This window comes from Lissotriton helveticus, chromosome 1_2 (genome assembly GCF_964261635.1).
Source record: "Lissotriton helveticus chromosome 1_2, aLisHel1.1, whole genome shotgun sequence".
NCBI classification, from domain to species: domain Eukaryota; kingdom Metazoa; phylum Chordata; class Amphibia; order Caudata; family Salamandridae; genus Lissotriton; species Lissotriton helveticus.
The window spans coordinates 233,060,200-233,078,306 of NC_136058.1; the positions used below are offsets into that span (position 1 = coordinate 233,060,200).

The window sequence follows — 18,107 nt, forward strand, 5'->3', positions numbered from 1 at the left end:
CTCACAGACCCAATGAGACTGCCACACACCCACTCAAGACCCATTTAGTCACTCACATACCCACTCACAACCCCACCCAGAAATTGATGCACCCACTCACCGACCCACTCAGAGACTTACCCACCCACTCAGAGACCCACTCACAGACCCATGCACTCATTCAAAGACTCACTTATAGACTGATGGAGTTACTGAGAGACCTACTCAGAGACTCATGTGTTCACTCAGAGACTACTCACACTATCAAGCACTCACACACAGGCAGGGTCAGAGACTCATTTATCTACTCACAGATTTTCTCAGTCAGCTACACTCACACTGAATACCCATTTAGACACTGAAGCACCCACTTACAGACCCAGTCAGAGACTCACTCATCCACTCTCACACCCACTCACAGAGTTATGCAATTACTCACAGACCCACTCAGACTCCTGGACGCAGTGACAGACAGACTCAGAGACGTATGCGTTCATACACAGATGCAGTTAGAGACTCATGCATGTACTCACAGAGTCATATAGAGAGATGCTCACCCACTTAGAGACCCACTTACAGACTCATAGACCCAGTCACAGACCTACTGAGACTCTCAAGCACTCACACACAGAGCTACTCAGAGATTTACATATCCACTTACAGATGCACCCAGTCCCAGACCCTATCAGAGACTCATACACCCAAACACAGACTCACTCACACTGCTACACACCCACATGACCCATTTAGACACTCACACACCCAGTCTCATACCTACTCACACCCTCATGCACCCATTAACAGACCACTCAGAGACTCACATACCCACTGAGAGACGCACCCAGACACTTACGCACCCTCTCACAGACCCATTCGCACACTTAGACCCCCATTTACAGAATCAGTCAGATAGCCAGTCTTCCACTGAGATAACCACTGATAGGAATAAAAATGAAAATTTAAGTTAAAAACTTAAAGCAAACTTTTACTTTCCATACAAAATTGAAAAATAAACATACCAATTTAGCCAAGAAAAGCAAAGGTAACAAAGACATATTTAAAAATACAAGAAAAAAAAACTTTCCAATTTACTTAAAAAATCAAAAGTTACAAAAATGTTATACTTTAACCGATTACAAAAGTTAAATTAGTATAGTAGGTGCACTACTACTGAGTGATTCTACTTCTAACTTATATTATGTGAGTGGCTGTGTGACTGTATGTATCCTTCTGTGTATGGGTTTGTGAGTGGCTGTATGGCTATGTAGTGAGTGGTTGTGTGGCTGATTGTGATGCAGTGTGATTGGCTCTATTAGGAAACCAGTGGGGTTGTCAGTGGCTGTATAAATGAGTGAGTAGTGGTGTGAGTGACTCTGGTTGGGTAACTGGGTGTGTAGTGACTGTATGGGCGAGTGAGTGGCTGTCTGAATGGCTGTATGAGTGAGTGACTGGGTGTATAAGTTGATGTATGAGTGAGTGAGTGGCTGTTTGAGAGGGTGTTTGGTTAAGTGAGTTGGTGTGTGGGTGGTTGTATTGGAGAGTGAGTGTCTGTCAGAAGCAGATGTGTGAGTGCTTGTACGGATGTGTGACTGGGTATATAAGTAATTGTGTGGGTGTGTGAGTGAGTGATTGAATAGATGAGTGAGTGTGTTGAGGGGCTGCACACATAAGTGAGTGGGTATTTGAGAGATTGTAGGAGAATAAGTAGGTGTGTGAGTAGCTGTATGGCTCAGTGTATGTCAGCGTGAGTGACTGTTCTGTGAGTGTTAGAAATGGGGGTCTCTAGTTGGCAAGGGTTTGCACCTTTTTCCAAGTTGAGACCCTTCTTCCTAGTCAGGGTATGGGGGATATACCTCTAAAATAACCTCTGCTCACTGCCTTGGTAAATTGGTACAAGCAGACAGGCTTATCTCAGAGGCAGTGTGTAAAGCATTTGTGGACACGTCCAGTATTACAGTGAAAGCACTACAAATGGACACCACACCGGTTTAGAAAAATAGGTAATCTTTATCTAAACCAAAACAAGACAAAAATCCACAATACAGTAATCAAAAATTACTTTAAAATGGTAGAAAACAGTTCTGTTCCAAGAAAATGTTGGGTGCAACACTTTTACACAAACTACCTTGGATGCGTTGAAAAATGCTAGCAAAAAGGGTCGGAGGGAAGGTGATGCGTTGGTTCCTTACACCCAGGGAAGGTGATGCGTCAGTTTTGTGCTCCGGGGGAGGTGATGTGTCGGTTTCTTACTGCGAGGGGAGGTGATGCATTGTTTTCGTACTGAGCCCCCCAACGATGCAACAGACTTGGTACTTCAATGCGATGCGTGCAATCAGGCACAATGAAATGTGTGAAGACACGGAATGCGCTGCGAAGATATCAGCTGTATCACCTCAATGTGTTGGTTCCTCCACAGCAGGGCCTGCGTAAGAATCGGTGCAGTGAGCTCAGACATCGGAGGTCAGTGAACAGGATTCGTCGTACGACTTCAGCCATGAGCAGGCGCTGTATCAATTCTTTGGCGGCAGTGATGTGTCAGAAAATTCTTCTCGCACCTCTGCGATGCGTCAGATAAAGGCAATGCATCGATTTCCAAAGTTCCTGCAGTTTCCAGTCCCCAAATAACTTCCAGAGGTCCAGAACACTGGCAGGCACCTCTCAGCAGGCCAAAACTCCCAGCAAAGGAGTTCAGGTGGAGGACTGGTTAAGTCTTTGTGTCCATGAGACTTCAGAACAGGAGGCAAGCTCTATTTCAAGCCCTTGGAGATCTTCCTCAAGAAGGGGACACAGCACTCAGCAAACTCCTTCTCCTTTCCTTGGCAGTAAGTAGCCCTTAGTGGCCAACCCCAGACAGAAAACAGCACGGGCAGTATTCCTCCTCAGTTTCTCCTGCTCTTCTCCTTGGCAAAGGTTCCTCTTGATTCCCAGAATGATCTTTGAAGTCTTTTCTATCCCTCAGACTTCCAATAGGAGGCAAGTTCTACTTCAACCCCTTGGAAAAAACTCTAATAGCAGGATGATGAAAGCACAGTCCTGTCCTTTCCCTGCCCAAGACAGAAGCAACCAGTGCAGGCCAACCCCAACAGCACACAGCACAGGGGCATTACTTCTCCAGCTTTCCGGGTTCTTCCTCCTGGCAGGTTCCTTAGTTCAGCAGTAATCTAAAGTTCAGGGGTCTGGGCACCACTTTTTGTAGCACAAATTCCTTTATTCTCTAGAGGCGGGGAAGCTCTTTGCCCAGCCAAAAGCAGTTATCTCCTCTCTGGTGCAGCTGCCCAGTAGGAGGTGGAGACAGCATTATCCCAGGCATACCAGGCCCATTCAGGCGTGAAAGAAATCTCCTCCCCCTACTCTAAATGAAGCCAAGGCCTATTCAGCCCCGCCCTGACTCATTCAGGAAAGGCAGGGCGCACATCCACCCCTCCCCCTTGGTGGCCGTCTGAGAGAATGCACATACACAGACCCTGTCATTTAAAAGCCAGACAATCAATCCACAATCCAGCAGAGACACACAGGAATGCTAAGCAAGAAAATACCCACTTTCTAAAAGTGGTATTTTCAAACACACAATAAAAAATCATCTTTACTAAAAGATGCATTTTTATATTCTGAGTTCAGGCATACTAAATGCCATCTTTCTATCTTGTGTCATTGGGAATACACTCCCATTCTATCCTATCGGACAGATAGCTTTTCAACAATGAAAAACGAAATTGGCAGTAGTTCACTATCAGGACATGCCACAAACATCAGGGCATGTCCTACCTTTCATATACACTGCACCCTGCCCACAGGGGTACCTTCGACCTACCTTAGGGGTGACTCACATGTAAGAAAAAGGAAGGTTAGGGCCTGGCATTTCCAAACTGTGCACAGACACTGCGGTTGCAGGTCTCAGTTACATTTACAGTCTGCTCTTGTGGGTGGCACAATCAGTGCTGCAGGCCCACTAGCAACATTTGATTTACAGGCCCTGGGCTCACACAGTGTACTGTACTAAGGACTTACCAGTAAATCAAACATGCCAATCATGGAATCACCAATCCATCATAGCAATTTACAGGGAAAGCATATGCCCTTTAGCACTGATGAGCAGTGGTAAAACCAACCAAAAGAGGGCCCAAAACAAGGAGGCCAAAAAGTAAAAAGTCTGGGGATAAACCTGCTGGGCAAGCCAGGTCTAACAGTGAGTGACTGGTTGTATGAGTGGCTTTATAGGTAAGTGACTGGTTGTAGGAGTGGCTGTACACGTGCTTGAGTGGGTGTGTGAGTGGCTCATTGGAGGAGTGAGTGGGTGTGTGAGTACAGGTATGGTTCTGTAAATGGGTATGTGAGTGGTTATGTGGGTGTGTAAGTAGGCATACAAGAGGTTCTATGGGGGAGTGAGTGGTTCTGTGGATGATGTCATCAGTGATGTCATTTGAGATGCCATCAGTGATGTCACTGACCATGTCATAACTTTTGTAACATGTATCATAAGTCATGCATTGCAGGAGCATAAATTATAGTTAGATCAGGTAACTATAAAAGCTGAATTTCACTGGTTTTGTATGAGTGAAATCTGAGCCTAACTATAACGTCTCTGTAACCTTTGTTTTTTTCAGTGAAAAAAATAAATTTATTCACACACATTTATGGGTTTCAGGGGTGGGTAAGGGTATTAGGTTCTAAGGGTATGTTTAGGGTTTAGGAGTGGGTAAAGGAATTAGGTGGTAAGGGTGCTTTTAGAGTTCAGGGTGGGTAAGGGTATAGGGTGGGAAGGATGTTTTTAAGGATTAGGGGTGAGTAAGGGAATTGGGTAGTAAGGGTGAATGGGGTAGGTAAGGGAAGTGGGTGGTAAGGGGGTTTTAGGGCTGAGGGGTAAGTAAGGGTATTAAATGTGTTTTTAGGGTCTAGCAGTGGTAGGAGTATATGGTGGTAGCAGTAATTAATAAAGTGGGGTGTTTGCGTGAGTTCCACTCCCCAAAAAATAAAATGAATTTATTTTGAAATAAATTAGGGGTTTGTGGATCTCCACCCAAGAAAAAGATATTACCTGTGTGGTACAGATGTGCATGGTAAAGGCAGATGCATGGTAATTACATGTGCTATCAAAAATGCATGGTAAAGGCATGCATGATAAACGGCTACCTTGTAACCCACCCTGATGTTGATAGTTAGCCAAGTGCAGGATTGGACTGGCACTGTTCACAGGTAAGTGTGTATGCTGTTTTTTTGGCTAATTGTGGGCTAGTTCTATGGATTGCTGTGTCAGTTTTAATTGTTGAGTTCCCTTATATTCTGATATTAAAACAAACATTGCCTTCATCAAGCACAAATTCATATAGTCTTCCATACCTTACCAAACACTTATACAGAAGGTCTTTATTACTAAAAAAAGCCCCAATTTTCAAACATGGGGCACGTTTTTAGCATTTATTTCGCAAATGGGGGGGAAGGGTCAAATTTTTATTAACGTGCCCGGGCCAACTGTCTGCCCCAGTCTGATCCTTTCAAAGTGCAACTGTATACAAATAAATGATACTCATGGATTTAAGAAGTGGCTTTATCATGAGAGGTTGACATTTTTATTCGTTTCTAAACTTGACAGAGACCATCACCTTGTTTGCCATGTAAGCTACTTGAATCAGAGCTTTTGCACACTAGTTTAGAGTCTTTAGCAGCCCTCAATGAAATGGCCAAACTGAGTCTTTTGGATATTTGGGAAAGCAAATATGGTGTCTGCATTGACTGAGTTAATTGCCTTAGTCTTATCTCACAATAAATATATCTGGTTTCCAGAAGAACTGATTTTTGAACATCCATACCTCTAATCCTGACCAGGAAATTGATATGCTGATTTAGGTGTTATCTATTTATATTTTTTAGGTCAGGTCACCACATCATATCAGCTTGCACCAGGGTATTTTATAATGATACAACTTCTGAAGCATCTGTTTTTAATTATTATGTTAGATTTTACTATTAATTTTATCCTTGTTTAGTTTGAGTCATTTGTCTATTTTCTGCAATGTAAGAATGTTGTATTCTTCCACACTAATTCCTATTTTAAATAGTAAACATACAGTACTCCTGGGACATATTATAGAAGAATACATATGGTAACTGCTGCAATTAAAGCATCAATGCATGTACCCGAAGGGACCAGAGAGCAAGTTTTAGAACGCGGAAAATCACTGTCAGAGGCTTGCTCATGTAACTTGTTGAAGGGTGTCTCTGTTAGAGTGAAAGGTGATGGAACCAAAACCCTTTTCAGTTTTTCTTCACTTGTTTAGACCATGTATTTGGGCAACAGGAATTCACAGAGCATTAAACTGCAGGGATGATGTCAACAGATGCTACTAGACCATGTAACAAACCAGGTTCCATAGTGTGGTTAGACAAATGGTAATCTTTCCAATGCATCAACACCCTGACTGCAAAACCCTTCAAGGATAGCAATTCCCAAATCTCCTGATCCTTCTAATGGAACTGGGAGCCCAAATGCCCAAATGCACCTGGGGTGATGGGGGAAAGAATTGCTTAGGAAAGGGGCCACAGACACAATTCAAAACAGGAATTGCAAATTACGATGACTGTGGTATGACTGGGACAGCATAAACATATGTCTTAAGTAGTAATCTTTATTGCTTGATTAATTACAATCTTAGCAACTCACACAGCAGTATAAAAGTACATATATAACATAAATATAGAATTTCATTAAAAACATGGTATCAGTGTACAAAAACGAACAGTTGGTTAATTAAAATCCGTAAATTATAATTAAGTAAAAATGTAAAGTTCGGGTGAAGGCTGTGGGAGAGTCCCGGATTGAAGGCAACACGTGTGTCCGTGGATCTAATGGTCGCTTATTTAGTCATGATCTACTAGACTTTGTGTCGGTGAACAGCGGGTCGAGAAGTTACCGACTTGAGAGTCATAGGCAAGGGCGACTGTGCTCATGGTGCAGCACAAAGTTTTGTTTGTGCGATTTTCATAAAGCGGACAAAACTGCAGGTTAGTCTGGTGTTGACCCCATTAAAACATGCCTTCACTGCCTGTCTGCAAGACCGGATATGCATTTCGTTTATGTACGATTTTAACAGCTCTCTCCTTTCCCGGTCTAGAGACTTGCATATACACAGAAGATGCAGCATATCTTCTTTGGTTTCGCCGCATAATCTGCATGATGTGGTTGCAAATGAGCGTTTCCAGGGGGGCGTGTGGGGTTTGACAGGTAAAATGCCCATCCTCAAGATTAAGAAGCCTTCCTTTAGTGAGCCTGAAAAGCTGGTTCCGAGATATGGTTGTGGCGTGCATTTTAGGTAGCTTTGTATCACAAACCAGCTGTGGGCCCTCTTAGTTAGGCTTTCTTTATCGTTTTCAAGAGAGACAAGCTTTGCTGACTTGTTTACCAGGTCTTTAACATTTTTGAATGGAAGTCCTGACTCCCAAACATCTTCCAAGGCTAGCATCCTAATCCCTGACTGAAGGTAGGCCTTGGCGGGGGAGACATTTTTTCTTGATATTTCCTTCCATAGAAATGAGTTCAGTGATCCCGCCGCTGCGTTCTTTATTTTATACCAGCTTTTTACGTATGCGGCTTTCCTACTTATTGTCTGATTTGCTATTCCAAATTCAAGTCTTATTTGGGTAGGGGAGGTATATCTGGAAGCTTGAAGATTATCCTGAGGGCTTTGGCGACCGTTTTATTCAGGGTTTCTTCATCCAACCCTCGCATGGCCTCGCTGCCGTAGGTTAACGTTGGCAGCAGCTTTGCTTGGAGCACTTGAAGCAGCAGGAGCAGATTTGGACCAGTAATTTTATTTTTTAGATTTTTCAAAGTGATTGCTTGGATGGTCCCTCGCCTTTGAATCGCCTCCTTTTGTTGCTCATACGACCCGTTTTTGTCAAAGATGATTCCTAGATATTTATACTCTTTGACAACTTCAAGTTCACTCTCGCCCAGCTGCCATTTCAGTCGTTTTTTTGTGCTGCGCTGGTTTAGCACCATTATTTTTGATTTTTCTAGGTTAATTTCTAACCCGTTTTTTAAGGCGAAGTTGTTAGCGGTGTGAAGCAGATGCTGTAAGCCGACTGGTGTTTGACTGATTAGTATCAGGTCGTCGGCGTACAGTAGGTTTGAAAGAGGGAGGCCTCCCAGTTTTGGTGCATGGTGGTTGCAGTTGTCTAGATCAGTTGAGAGATCGGCCACAAAAAGATTAAATAAAGTTGGTGCCAGAACGCATCCCTGCTTCAGTCCTCTAGTAGTTGGGATCCGCCTGGACACAATCGTTCCGTCCCCCAGTTTTATTTGAACCCATGTCTCGGTACGTAAAAGGATGAGTTGATTCAGGAGAGCGGTAGGGATTTCCCATTGGGCTAGCTTTGACCATAATTTTCCACGATCTATGCTGTCAAAAGCAGCTTTATAATCGATGAAACAGACAAATAGTGTGTGTCTTGTCGCTTTTGAGGAGTCAGCTAAAAGCGAAAAAGCCAAGATGTTTGTGGTGGTTCCTACGTTTTCCTGGAACCCTGTTTGATTGATTGGGATTAAGGATTTTTCCCTTGCCCATTCCTGGAGTTCGGCCAGGATGACACCGGCGTAGTACTTAGCCTCGATGTCAATGAGGGCTATGAGCCTGTAGTTTTTTGGGTCGCTCTTGCAGCCTTTTTTGTAGATAGGGGAGAGGATGGAGCCTTTCCAGGATTCTGGGATTGTTCCTGTTGCAACGATGTTATCAAAAAGCCGTAATAATGTACTGGACCAGTATTTTTGATCATATTTGTATAGTATTGGTGGCAAGCCGTTGGGTCCGGGGGCACCATCTTGATGACTTTGTTTAATTCTGCCCTCAATTGTTTTTAAAGAGAAACTGAGTGCCGAGTTATACCTTTCGTGAGGTGGAGGGAGTGCAAGATGAGGTTCCGCTCATTTTTCCAAATAGCTATGGGGGTCTGCATTGAAGTAGGTTTGCAGATGGTTTGTCCAGACATCCTCCGTTATATGTGAGTTGATCCTAGGGCCCGATGGATTCTCTATGCTCTTGACAGTTTGCCAGAATCTTGCACTGTTGTTCGATCTGGCGTCATGCAATAATTTGGCCCAGACTAATTCCGTGTGGTCCTTTTTTGCACTCCAAATAATTTTCTTTTTCCTTGCCTGGAGTTTTCCTAGTTCATCTAAGGTGCCGGCTGTTGCGCTGTTTTGGCGCAAGGAGCGGATTGCTCTATTTATATCGCCTCTTAGTTGTCTTAGTTCGGCATGCTGGCTTGAAGTCAGATGAGGGCACTAGCTTGTACCCGCCCAGAAGTATTGTTTTAGCTTATGTTCTTGTTGTGCTGGTTTGGTAGCGGGCGGCGGGGCTGTTTGGCCCAGAGCTTTGGAGAAAGTATCCCAGGCGCAGACTGTACTTCCTTCGATGAATGTAATTTCGTCCCACAGTGTCTTTGCAGCGACTGATAACTTTTCGGGGTCGCGTATTTTGCATCGAATTCTCTTATGTTCGTATTTTGACCTTTGATGGAGGTGTGAGTTTGCATATGTCTTATTTTTGGAAAACCCCAAAAGCAGCACAGTGACTATTAGTATCACTCAATCATTCTATAGGTATGTCAAATGATCAACTGCTTGAAGAACTGGCTGAAGGTATTTGGTAAATTGGGTCTTGCTTTGCTCTTGGGTCTTGTGTAAAGTTTCTTGCATCTTTCAGGTTACCTTTGTACAGTATATTGTCATGACTTCAAAAGTAGTAACTTACCTTTGTGAATACAGAAAAGTAGTAAAGTTAGACTTTTGCTCTAAGTTTACCTTAATGAATACCAAAAAGTCGTAAAGTTAGAATTTTGGTCTAAGTTTACCTTTGTGAATACCGAAAAGTAGTAAACTTACACAAAGGTGTTAGTTTATCTTTGTGAATCAGGCCCAATCAAAATAAAAGGCTTATAACCTCAGATATAAATTACCTGTTCTTGGGCTAAAATGATCTCAGAATTCACAGTCAGACAAAATTAGGACAAATTAGTACATGATTTAATAGACAATAAGAGAGCTCAGTAATACCCAAGACTTCGTTGATGGTGAGGGGCGTTTATTTCTATTAACAGAATCATGGCCTGATTTACAAAGGGCATCAACACTTGTCGCAGAGGCAGAGGCCCCGCAGTCATGGGGAAGTCTCTGCACTCGGGATAGAATTTCAGAATGAGACTACCCCACGACTGCGGGGCCTCCACCTTTAGTGAATCAGACCCATAGTATTTTCTGATTCCTAACAAAATAGCAGGACCGTTTGAAGATGGATTGGTAGAGGAATTAGAGTTTGGGTGGTTCATTGCAAGTCCGTTTTCACTGCTCATAGTCTTATCCACCTGCTCCTCGACTGCTTCATCATAACTCCTCCTTTTAAAAGTCCTTTTATCCGTATTTCAAGAACCTTGCTAGAACAGAGCAATCGCACAGCCTGAGGTGTGGTGGTGAGCGTGCAGAACAATATGGCCACCTCTTGCATGTGAAACGTGTGGTGCTCTGGCAAGACTCTTCTTGCAAGCACCACAGACCACGCAAGTCCGTGTGTCTCGATCTGGCTTAACACACCATGGGGCAGATTTATGAAGGTCTTGCGCCGCCGGTGCGTCATTTTTAACATGGGAAAAAGTGACGCACCGGCGGCGCAAGGCCTTCATAAATCTGCCCCCATACGCCTAGTATCACATTGCAGGACCCTCTGTTGCCACAGGGAATGTTGAGGGAATGCTTGGTGTGCACCACCATAACAACACCAAGTATTATGACACTTGCTCAGGGCACATTGTACTCTTCTCTCGTCATTTATAAAATACATACGACTATTCAGCCTCTAAAATAAATAGACCACTAGATGATTTCACAATCGTTGAATATGCACCCCAATGTCCGAGTACAATAGTGTGCATCTGTGGCCATTAAAAACTATGATAGTCAGAATGATTTGGAAAGCTAGCCGCAGTACCAACTAAGGTTTTAGTGCCACTATTTTAAGGATTGTGCATACATATTCTGTAATGTAAAAACTCTCTGGGGCTGGTTGAACTCTCTGGACATGCACCTTTGGTTCCTGGCTGGTATTAAAGTCCAATTGATAAAATGAACAGCACACTGGAACGTTTACTTTGAATATTCTTCTACAATATATAAATGTCTTTTATTGTTATGGTTTTAATTGACTAAACAATAAACATTTACTTACTTACTTACTTCTTCTACAATAATTGACAAAACACATGAAATTGCCAGCGCTTACTAAACAGTATTTGGCTGGAAACATTAGTTAAATCAAACTGCCACAAGATGTAACTATTCAAGACCTCTAAACTCAACTGTGAACACTCCAAGTTCTCGAATTCTTTGGGAGGCTAGCACATACTGCAAGTAAAAGATATGGACACATATGTTAAGGAGTGTGCCTTCAAGTTCAGTAAGGCTTTTTCCCTGCGTTGGGTCTTTTCTCAAATCACTCCACAGTTCCCCTTTGAGCCCTCAGTGTTGGTCTGTACTGACACTGATGGTATGAGTTTAGGACATTGGTTTCAGTGCTGCCAATATAGACTCGAGGCCTGATTAAGAGGGTAGCGGCGATGAAACACTTGACAAAACTATATAATGTCCAGTCTTCCTATCGCTGCAAAGTTTAGAGGGGGTGTAGTGGGTTGATGCCATGTCAGCAGGAGACACAGCCATCACAATGGTCTTTTCCACAATAATGTGGTCAATTTCCACCTGATGGTTCCATGTGAAATAATAGACAAGTTGACCTTTACTCTTGTGTCTTTGATGTTTGGGAACCCCTGCGTTAAACACGTTCTAAATATTGATATCTGTCTATCTTCGGTTCAATAAATGTAAAGTAATTTGTTTGCCATATAGTGATTACACGTGGAACTTTTGTTGAAGTGCACTGTGCTTAAACCATATCTTTTGGCAGCATCCCTTGCAGTTTATCACAGGAAGTAAATATAAAAGTACCTCTGGATCTTCCCATACACTCGGGTTTCTGTGAATCCCATAAATATTAAATGCAATAATGGCACCTGGAAAAAGACAAAAAGGAGATGATGTTACAAGGTCAACTCCCAACCACCTTATAAAATGTGTTTATTGTTTCATTGAGAATTTTAGAAACCTTAAAGCAATGACAGGTGGGGACTTTGGTAAACATACAAAATACATTCCTAAATTAATAATCTACATATTTCCTCCACTCCTGAAGAAATCAGTCCTCCTACTATGAGTATGCAATAATTACCAATATATCCAGTAACTCCTATTACATTTGATAAATCTCAAACACCTCGGTGTCGAAATGTATCAATGCGATAATTATTGCATTAAAATCCAAACAAACTTGTAATGAGAGCCTGTGACTCGTGTCATTTCCAAGATCCTTCCCACTTTTCTGCATCCTATATTTTCTAAAGTCCCTCAGCCCTAGAATGACTGGTTGTTACCTATGGTCCACATTGCCCCCTTGGTCTTCTTGACCTTCCAGTCCTTCCTTCCTTAGCCTGCACCAGAGTGTCTATTGATTTAGTCATCCCCTATACAAATGAGCTTTAAAAATTAAGTTTTACTTGCTCCAGTTATCACACATCCTAGGACTTTGGTCATATAAAAGAAAATATTATAAGTTTGGAACAAATGCTCCCTAACTCTGAAAAAACACAAGCCCACAAAGAATCAAATAATAAGGGCAGGGTGGAAATGTTCATCTGCTGACAAATCAAAAGTAAAACTTTCAGCTTTTAAGCCTCAGCAATATCCTTCTTTGATGAACCAGGTAGAAGTTTTATGAGTGATGCTCCCGAATGGCTGCTGATCATCAAAACGGCTGCAGAGATACGCTTTGTTTGATGGACTGGTGGATCAACCTAAAGGCCAACTGTATGTTACATGTTGTTACTTTCTCCCCAGTCCACAGTCCATGTCCACTTTTATCGCCTTGTCCAAATCCTGGGAAGTCTACCTGACTAGTAAACTAATTAGAAGACGAGAAATGGTAGATAAGACTACACTTTCCTCTTTTGGAATTATGTCTAATGGTGATGTAATTATGTTCTGTATACAGTGGTGCTCAAACCATTCTGTCGTCTTTCCCACCTTGATTTACTCTTCAATTTCTTTGCTACCACTTTCTCATAGCCTTAGCAAATTTATTGTTTCCACAAACTTGCCCCACTACGCCATGTTAGAGGATCCTGAAGCAACCAACAAAGCTGTCACTGACAAACCTAGCTACCTACAATTTTGAGAAAGCACCAGTCATCCTCCCATGCAGTCCACTTCAGTGCATCCCTACCTCCCTCAGAATATACCTCTTGGTCTGCTGTAATGGTGAAGTTATTTCACTCTGCATCTTACGCATGTGTGCTTCATCTCATTTAGGAACCAGGAGCACATATCCTTGCTGAAGGCATAGCATGATTTCATGTTGGGTTCTCTTTCACTTTAAAATGTCTACTCCCAAGTAGAGTGAATGCACTAGAAATGCAGAGTAGGACTTGCAATGGGCATGCAACGAGCCCTATTAGTGAAAGCCTTGTAAAAGTTACTCACTGAAGTGATAGGTGATTATCTAGCTCACCCTATACCAGGTCATATCTTTCCGCGTTCTTCTGTGAAATTTGTGATAGAGCAGGATTGCTATCCCACCAAACGTTAATTTATTTTCCTTATAATGACCAAGTATTTTTAAAAGTAACTTACCCCTGTCAGAAAATGTTAGATCAGTCAACCTTGAAGTGATCTTCCCCCCAACTTTTTGCCTTCCTCCTCCATTTTTCCGACCTTGTTTTTGCTGGCCTTAGGACTCTGAGCACTTTAACACAGCTAACCAGTGCTAAATGTATGTTCTCTCTCCTCTGAACATAGTAATAGTGGTTCATACCTAATTGGCAGAGGTTCGTAATGAACTGTTAACCTTGCGACTACCTTTAAAATCTGAATTACCTACTCATCGACTAGGGCACATGTTAGATCCTATTTTCTGTAACTGGGATACCCTTAAAGTGTATTCCCCGGAACCCATGATCTGGACTGGCCATTATTTAGTTCCATTTCAGATCAACTGTTCCGCGGGAAGGGTCCCAGGGAAAGTAGATGGTATTTGTAAAAAACAGAGGAAATGGGCTAGATTTTCCCCGGTAGACTTCAAGGCTTGCTTGCTGAGGGGGGGATCTCCAGAAGGCCTCGGGTCATCTATTGATGAGGCCTGTGGAACATTTGATTCACGCATCCAGGCTGCCTTGGATGAGACCGCCCCTTGGTCCAATAGGGGACCCATGCGGCGCATGAAATCTGCAGCATGGTTTAATGATGACCTAAAAAGGGCTAAAACAGCCTGTAAGCGTCAGGAAAGGATTTGGAGACAAGATTATCTGCCGGACCATGAGAAGGCATATAAAGTGAGCCTTAGAGGGTATCATGCCTTAATAAGGAAAACCCGTGCCGCCTATTACACGGAGCGCATTGATAAAGCGGTTTGTTTCACGAAAGAACTATTTGTAGTATATAAGGAATTATCCTTACTGGCCTCTCTGGAAGAATCTGCAGTGACTTCTGTGCAATCATGCAATCAGATAGCCGATTACTTCCACAATAAAGTACGGGATATCTACACTGCTATTCCCAGTACGGCCAGGGCCCCGGCCTGCGAAAACATACTGAAGGAGGAAGGACCCTTGGTCATGAATAGTCTGTGTGCTTTTACTGTCCCAGACATTGACCAATTGGTCAAACTGGCTGGAGGTATAAAATCTGGCTCTCCTAGAGATCCTGCCCCAGCCAAAATTATGCGAGGCAATATGGAGGCGCTAGCGTCGTATGTGAAACATCTTCTGACCTTATCTTTTGAATCAGGCAGAGTACCAACAACCTGGAAACAAGCAGTGGTATTCCCAATCAAGAAGAAACCGCAGATTAGCTTAACCCAATTGAGTAATTTACGGCCTATCTCACTCCTTCCCTATATTTCGAAAATGGCCGAAAAATTAGTTAACCAATGCCTTTCGGCTCATATCGAAACCCATCAACTATTACACCCCACTCAGGCAGGCTTCCGCGCTCTCCATTCTACGGAGTCAGCACTACTCTACTCCACGGAGATGCTGCGGAAGCATGTGGATGAAGGTCAAACAGCGGCACTGATCCTTCTTGATCTCAGTGCCGCGTTTGACACTGTGGCACATCACACTCTGCTTCAGCGCCTGCGAGAGGGTGGAGTTGGTGGTAGGGCATGGCAATGGCTGGAATCCTTTCTCCAGGGGCGCAGTTTCTGCGTGGACGAAGGCCCCCATAGGTCTAGGGCTATTGCCCTGACCCAGGGTGTCCCGCAGGGTTCCAGTCTGAGCCCCACCTTATTCAACCTCTATGTTGCTCCAGTGGCATTAGTCACGGAGAAACATGGGGTTGATGTGGTGACATACTCTGACGACACTCAGCTGATTGTAGCCCTTTCTCAGCCAGCTGATCAGGCGGCCAGTTGCTTTGCCTCTTGTCTTCAGGATTTGGCCAGTTGGATGTCTAACAACTGTCTTAGGTTAAATGGGGACAAGACGGAGGTGCTAATTGTGGGCAAATCTCCGTCAGTATGGTCATCTGCTTGGTGGCCCCAGACTCTGGGTCCTCTTCCCCAACCTAAAGAACAGGTCAAGAATCTTGGCATCTGGTTGGATTTGAATTTATCTTTCGAGTGTCATACTAGACGAGTAGCTGGAACGTGCTTTGGCATCCTCCGTTGTTTGAGGAAGACCCTTGACCTACTTCCGGTGTCAGCTAGGAGAGCCCTGGTCCATGCCCTGGTGACTTCCAGGCTGGACTACGGGAATGCCTTATATCTGGGAGCCAATGTGAGGTGCCTTCAACGTTTGCAGCGTATTCAAAACACCGCTGCTCGCCTAGTGCTGACACTGCCGAAAAGATCCTCTTCTATGAAGGCCTTGAAGACGCTACACTGGCTGCCAATCAAGGAGCGTATTCTGTTTAAAACCCTCTGTATGGGTCACCGGATCACCCATGGAACTGGCCCTAGGTTCTTGCGGAACCTGCTCACATTGTACAAACCCACACGACTCTTGCGGCCTGAGGGTGCTGGATTAATGTGTATCCCTAAGATTACTAGGGCTAGGATGGGTGGCAGATCTTTCCGCCTGTTGGCGGCTCGAAGCTGGAATGCGCTTCCTCTCAGACTCCGGACGGAGCCCTCCGAGAAAATTTTCCGCAGGGAACTCAAAACATATTTGTTCCCAAAAAATTAACTGCACTAGATTGTGAGCTGTACAGGGTAGGGTTTCTTAGGCCACTGATTAGCGCGGGGACACACTGGCTAGTGTAACCAGGCGCTGTATAAACTCAGTAATAATAATAATAATAATAATTTATATGTCCCTAGTACAGTGCACTACATGTGCCACGGGCCTGTAAATTGAATGCTACTAGTGGGCATGGGACTCACGTCTGAGCATACCCATCCCACTCGGGGTGACAAATGCAAAAACAACAATTGATGGACAGAATGCAAAACAATGTCATACATTCACCCCAGTACAGAGATCTGGGCCTAAATCCATCGTTTTTTTGCACTCCACACCACCCCAGTTCAGACATGGCCATATGCAAATCAGCCTTGACCCTGTGCCTCAGGAGAACAGTCCAGCCCGAACTGCCGAGTATGCTCAGACGTGAGTCCTGTGCTCTCCACGCCACTGGAGTTAAGCTATCCTGGCTGAAGACAGATGATAGCCAGAAACCGGTCCTAGGATGCTTGATTCCGGTCCAAGGAAGACATGGCTTGGCAGTTCGGGCTGGACTGTTCCCATGAGGCAGAGGGTCAAGGCTGATTTGCATATGGCCATGTCTGAACTGGGGTGGTGTGGAGTGCAAAAAACGATGGATTTAGGCCCAGATCTCTGTACTGGGGTGAATGTATGACATTGTTCTGCATTCTGTCCATCAACTGTTGTTTTTGCACTTTAAGAAAGTTGGCATTTTCTTGCCTTAGCTATTTGTTGCCTGCAGCCTGTCTCTGGTCGCATGACTGGTTTTAATTGGCAGTTGGGCTTTGTGTATTCGTCCTAGACAGCCACACACAATGAGAACTTAGGTTTGACAGAATGGGCAATCACTGGCAAGATGGGAGGGAGAAGCTGTGCCCAGCCTCTTTTACACCTGAATATGCTGTTTCCTCTCTTCACACAAAAGACTGCAAACCCCTTGTAGTAAGTCTGGAGCCAGGGAAAGGATGGCAGGGAGGGCTGGGCATCTGTGGACATCAAAGGTGTGCCTCTAGAAGCTTCTGCCTACGTCAAAGGCACAACTGTGTATAAAAGAAGGACCTCACTCTTGAACCCAGAACCTGAAATGACTCTAAGGGATAGTTGGCTGGCTTCCTGACCTGAAGTCTCAGGGAAATTACAGGCTTCCAACCTCCTTGCACCTGCACTTAAACTCTGCCATCTGTGAGTCTATCCTGCCAAGTTGTTCCACCCCAGTACTTGACCCTAGGAAGTGGGCCTAAGGTGCATGTCAGCGGAACCAACACATCTTCTCTGCTGCGTGGTACATCCCCGAGCAGAACCAACGCATCACCACTGCTGCATGGATTGGACCCAACACAAAGACCTGCATCTCCCCCAAACGCTTCGGTTCCGACCCATTGCCGACAGTGCGCACATTGTCAGCCAGATTCTCGTATCTATCGACACCAGACTCCGCTTTGCAGCTCCTCGGAACCGTTGCATTCACAGCTGTGTGTCACATCTCTGACTCCAGGACTCCACATTACAAGCCCTGTCAATGGGATCCTCGACGATGACGAAACAGGACCTCGCACCGCAACCTCTCTGCATCTCAGAACCAACACATTGCTTAGGGTGCTCGGCTCATCTTTGACTCGGATCCATGCAATGTCCCAAAACCAGGATATTAGGTATACTCTGTTCAGCTTGCCTAACTGGGTCCCTGTAGCCAGCCTGTGTTCCATTGCAGTGGGCCTGAACTAGTGACTTTGTCCCAGTCCTGCATGACCAAATATCCCCAGTTGGCGCTTTGTGCTTTTTTAATTTTCACTGAAAAACCGAAAATGTAATATCTCTGGTTCTATTAATTGGAA

General features: G+C 44.1%; 1 protein-coding gene across 1 annotated transcript in view; it reads right to left on the reverse strand.

Moving 5' to 3' along the window:
* LOC144800052 (cytochrome P450 4B1-like) overlaps positions 1 to 18,107 on the reverse strand; it is a 178,697-nt gene that overhangs the window by 35,789 nt on the left and 124,801 nt on the right. Inside the window, exon 10 of the mRNA XM_078671650.1 lies at positions 11,969 to 12,033. Within this exon, the coding sequence (XP_078527776.1) occupies positions 11,969 to 12,033 (65 nt within the window). The remainder of the gene's footprint in view (positions 1 to 11,968; positions 12,034 to 18,107) is intronic.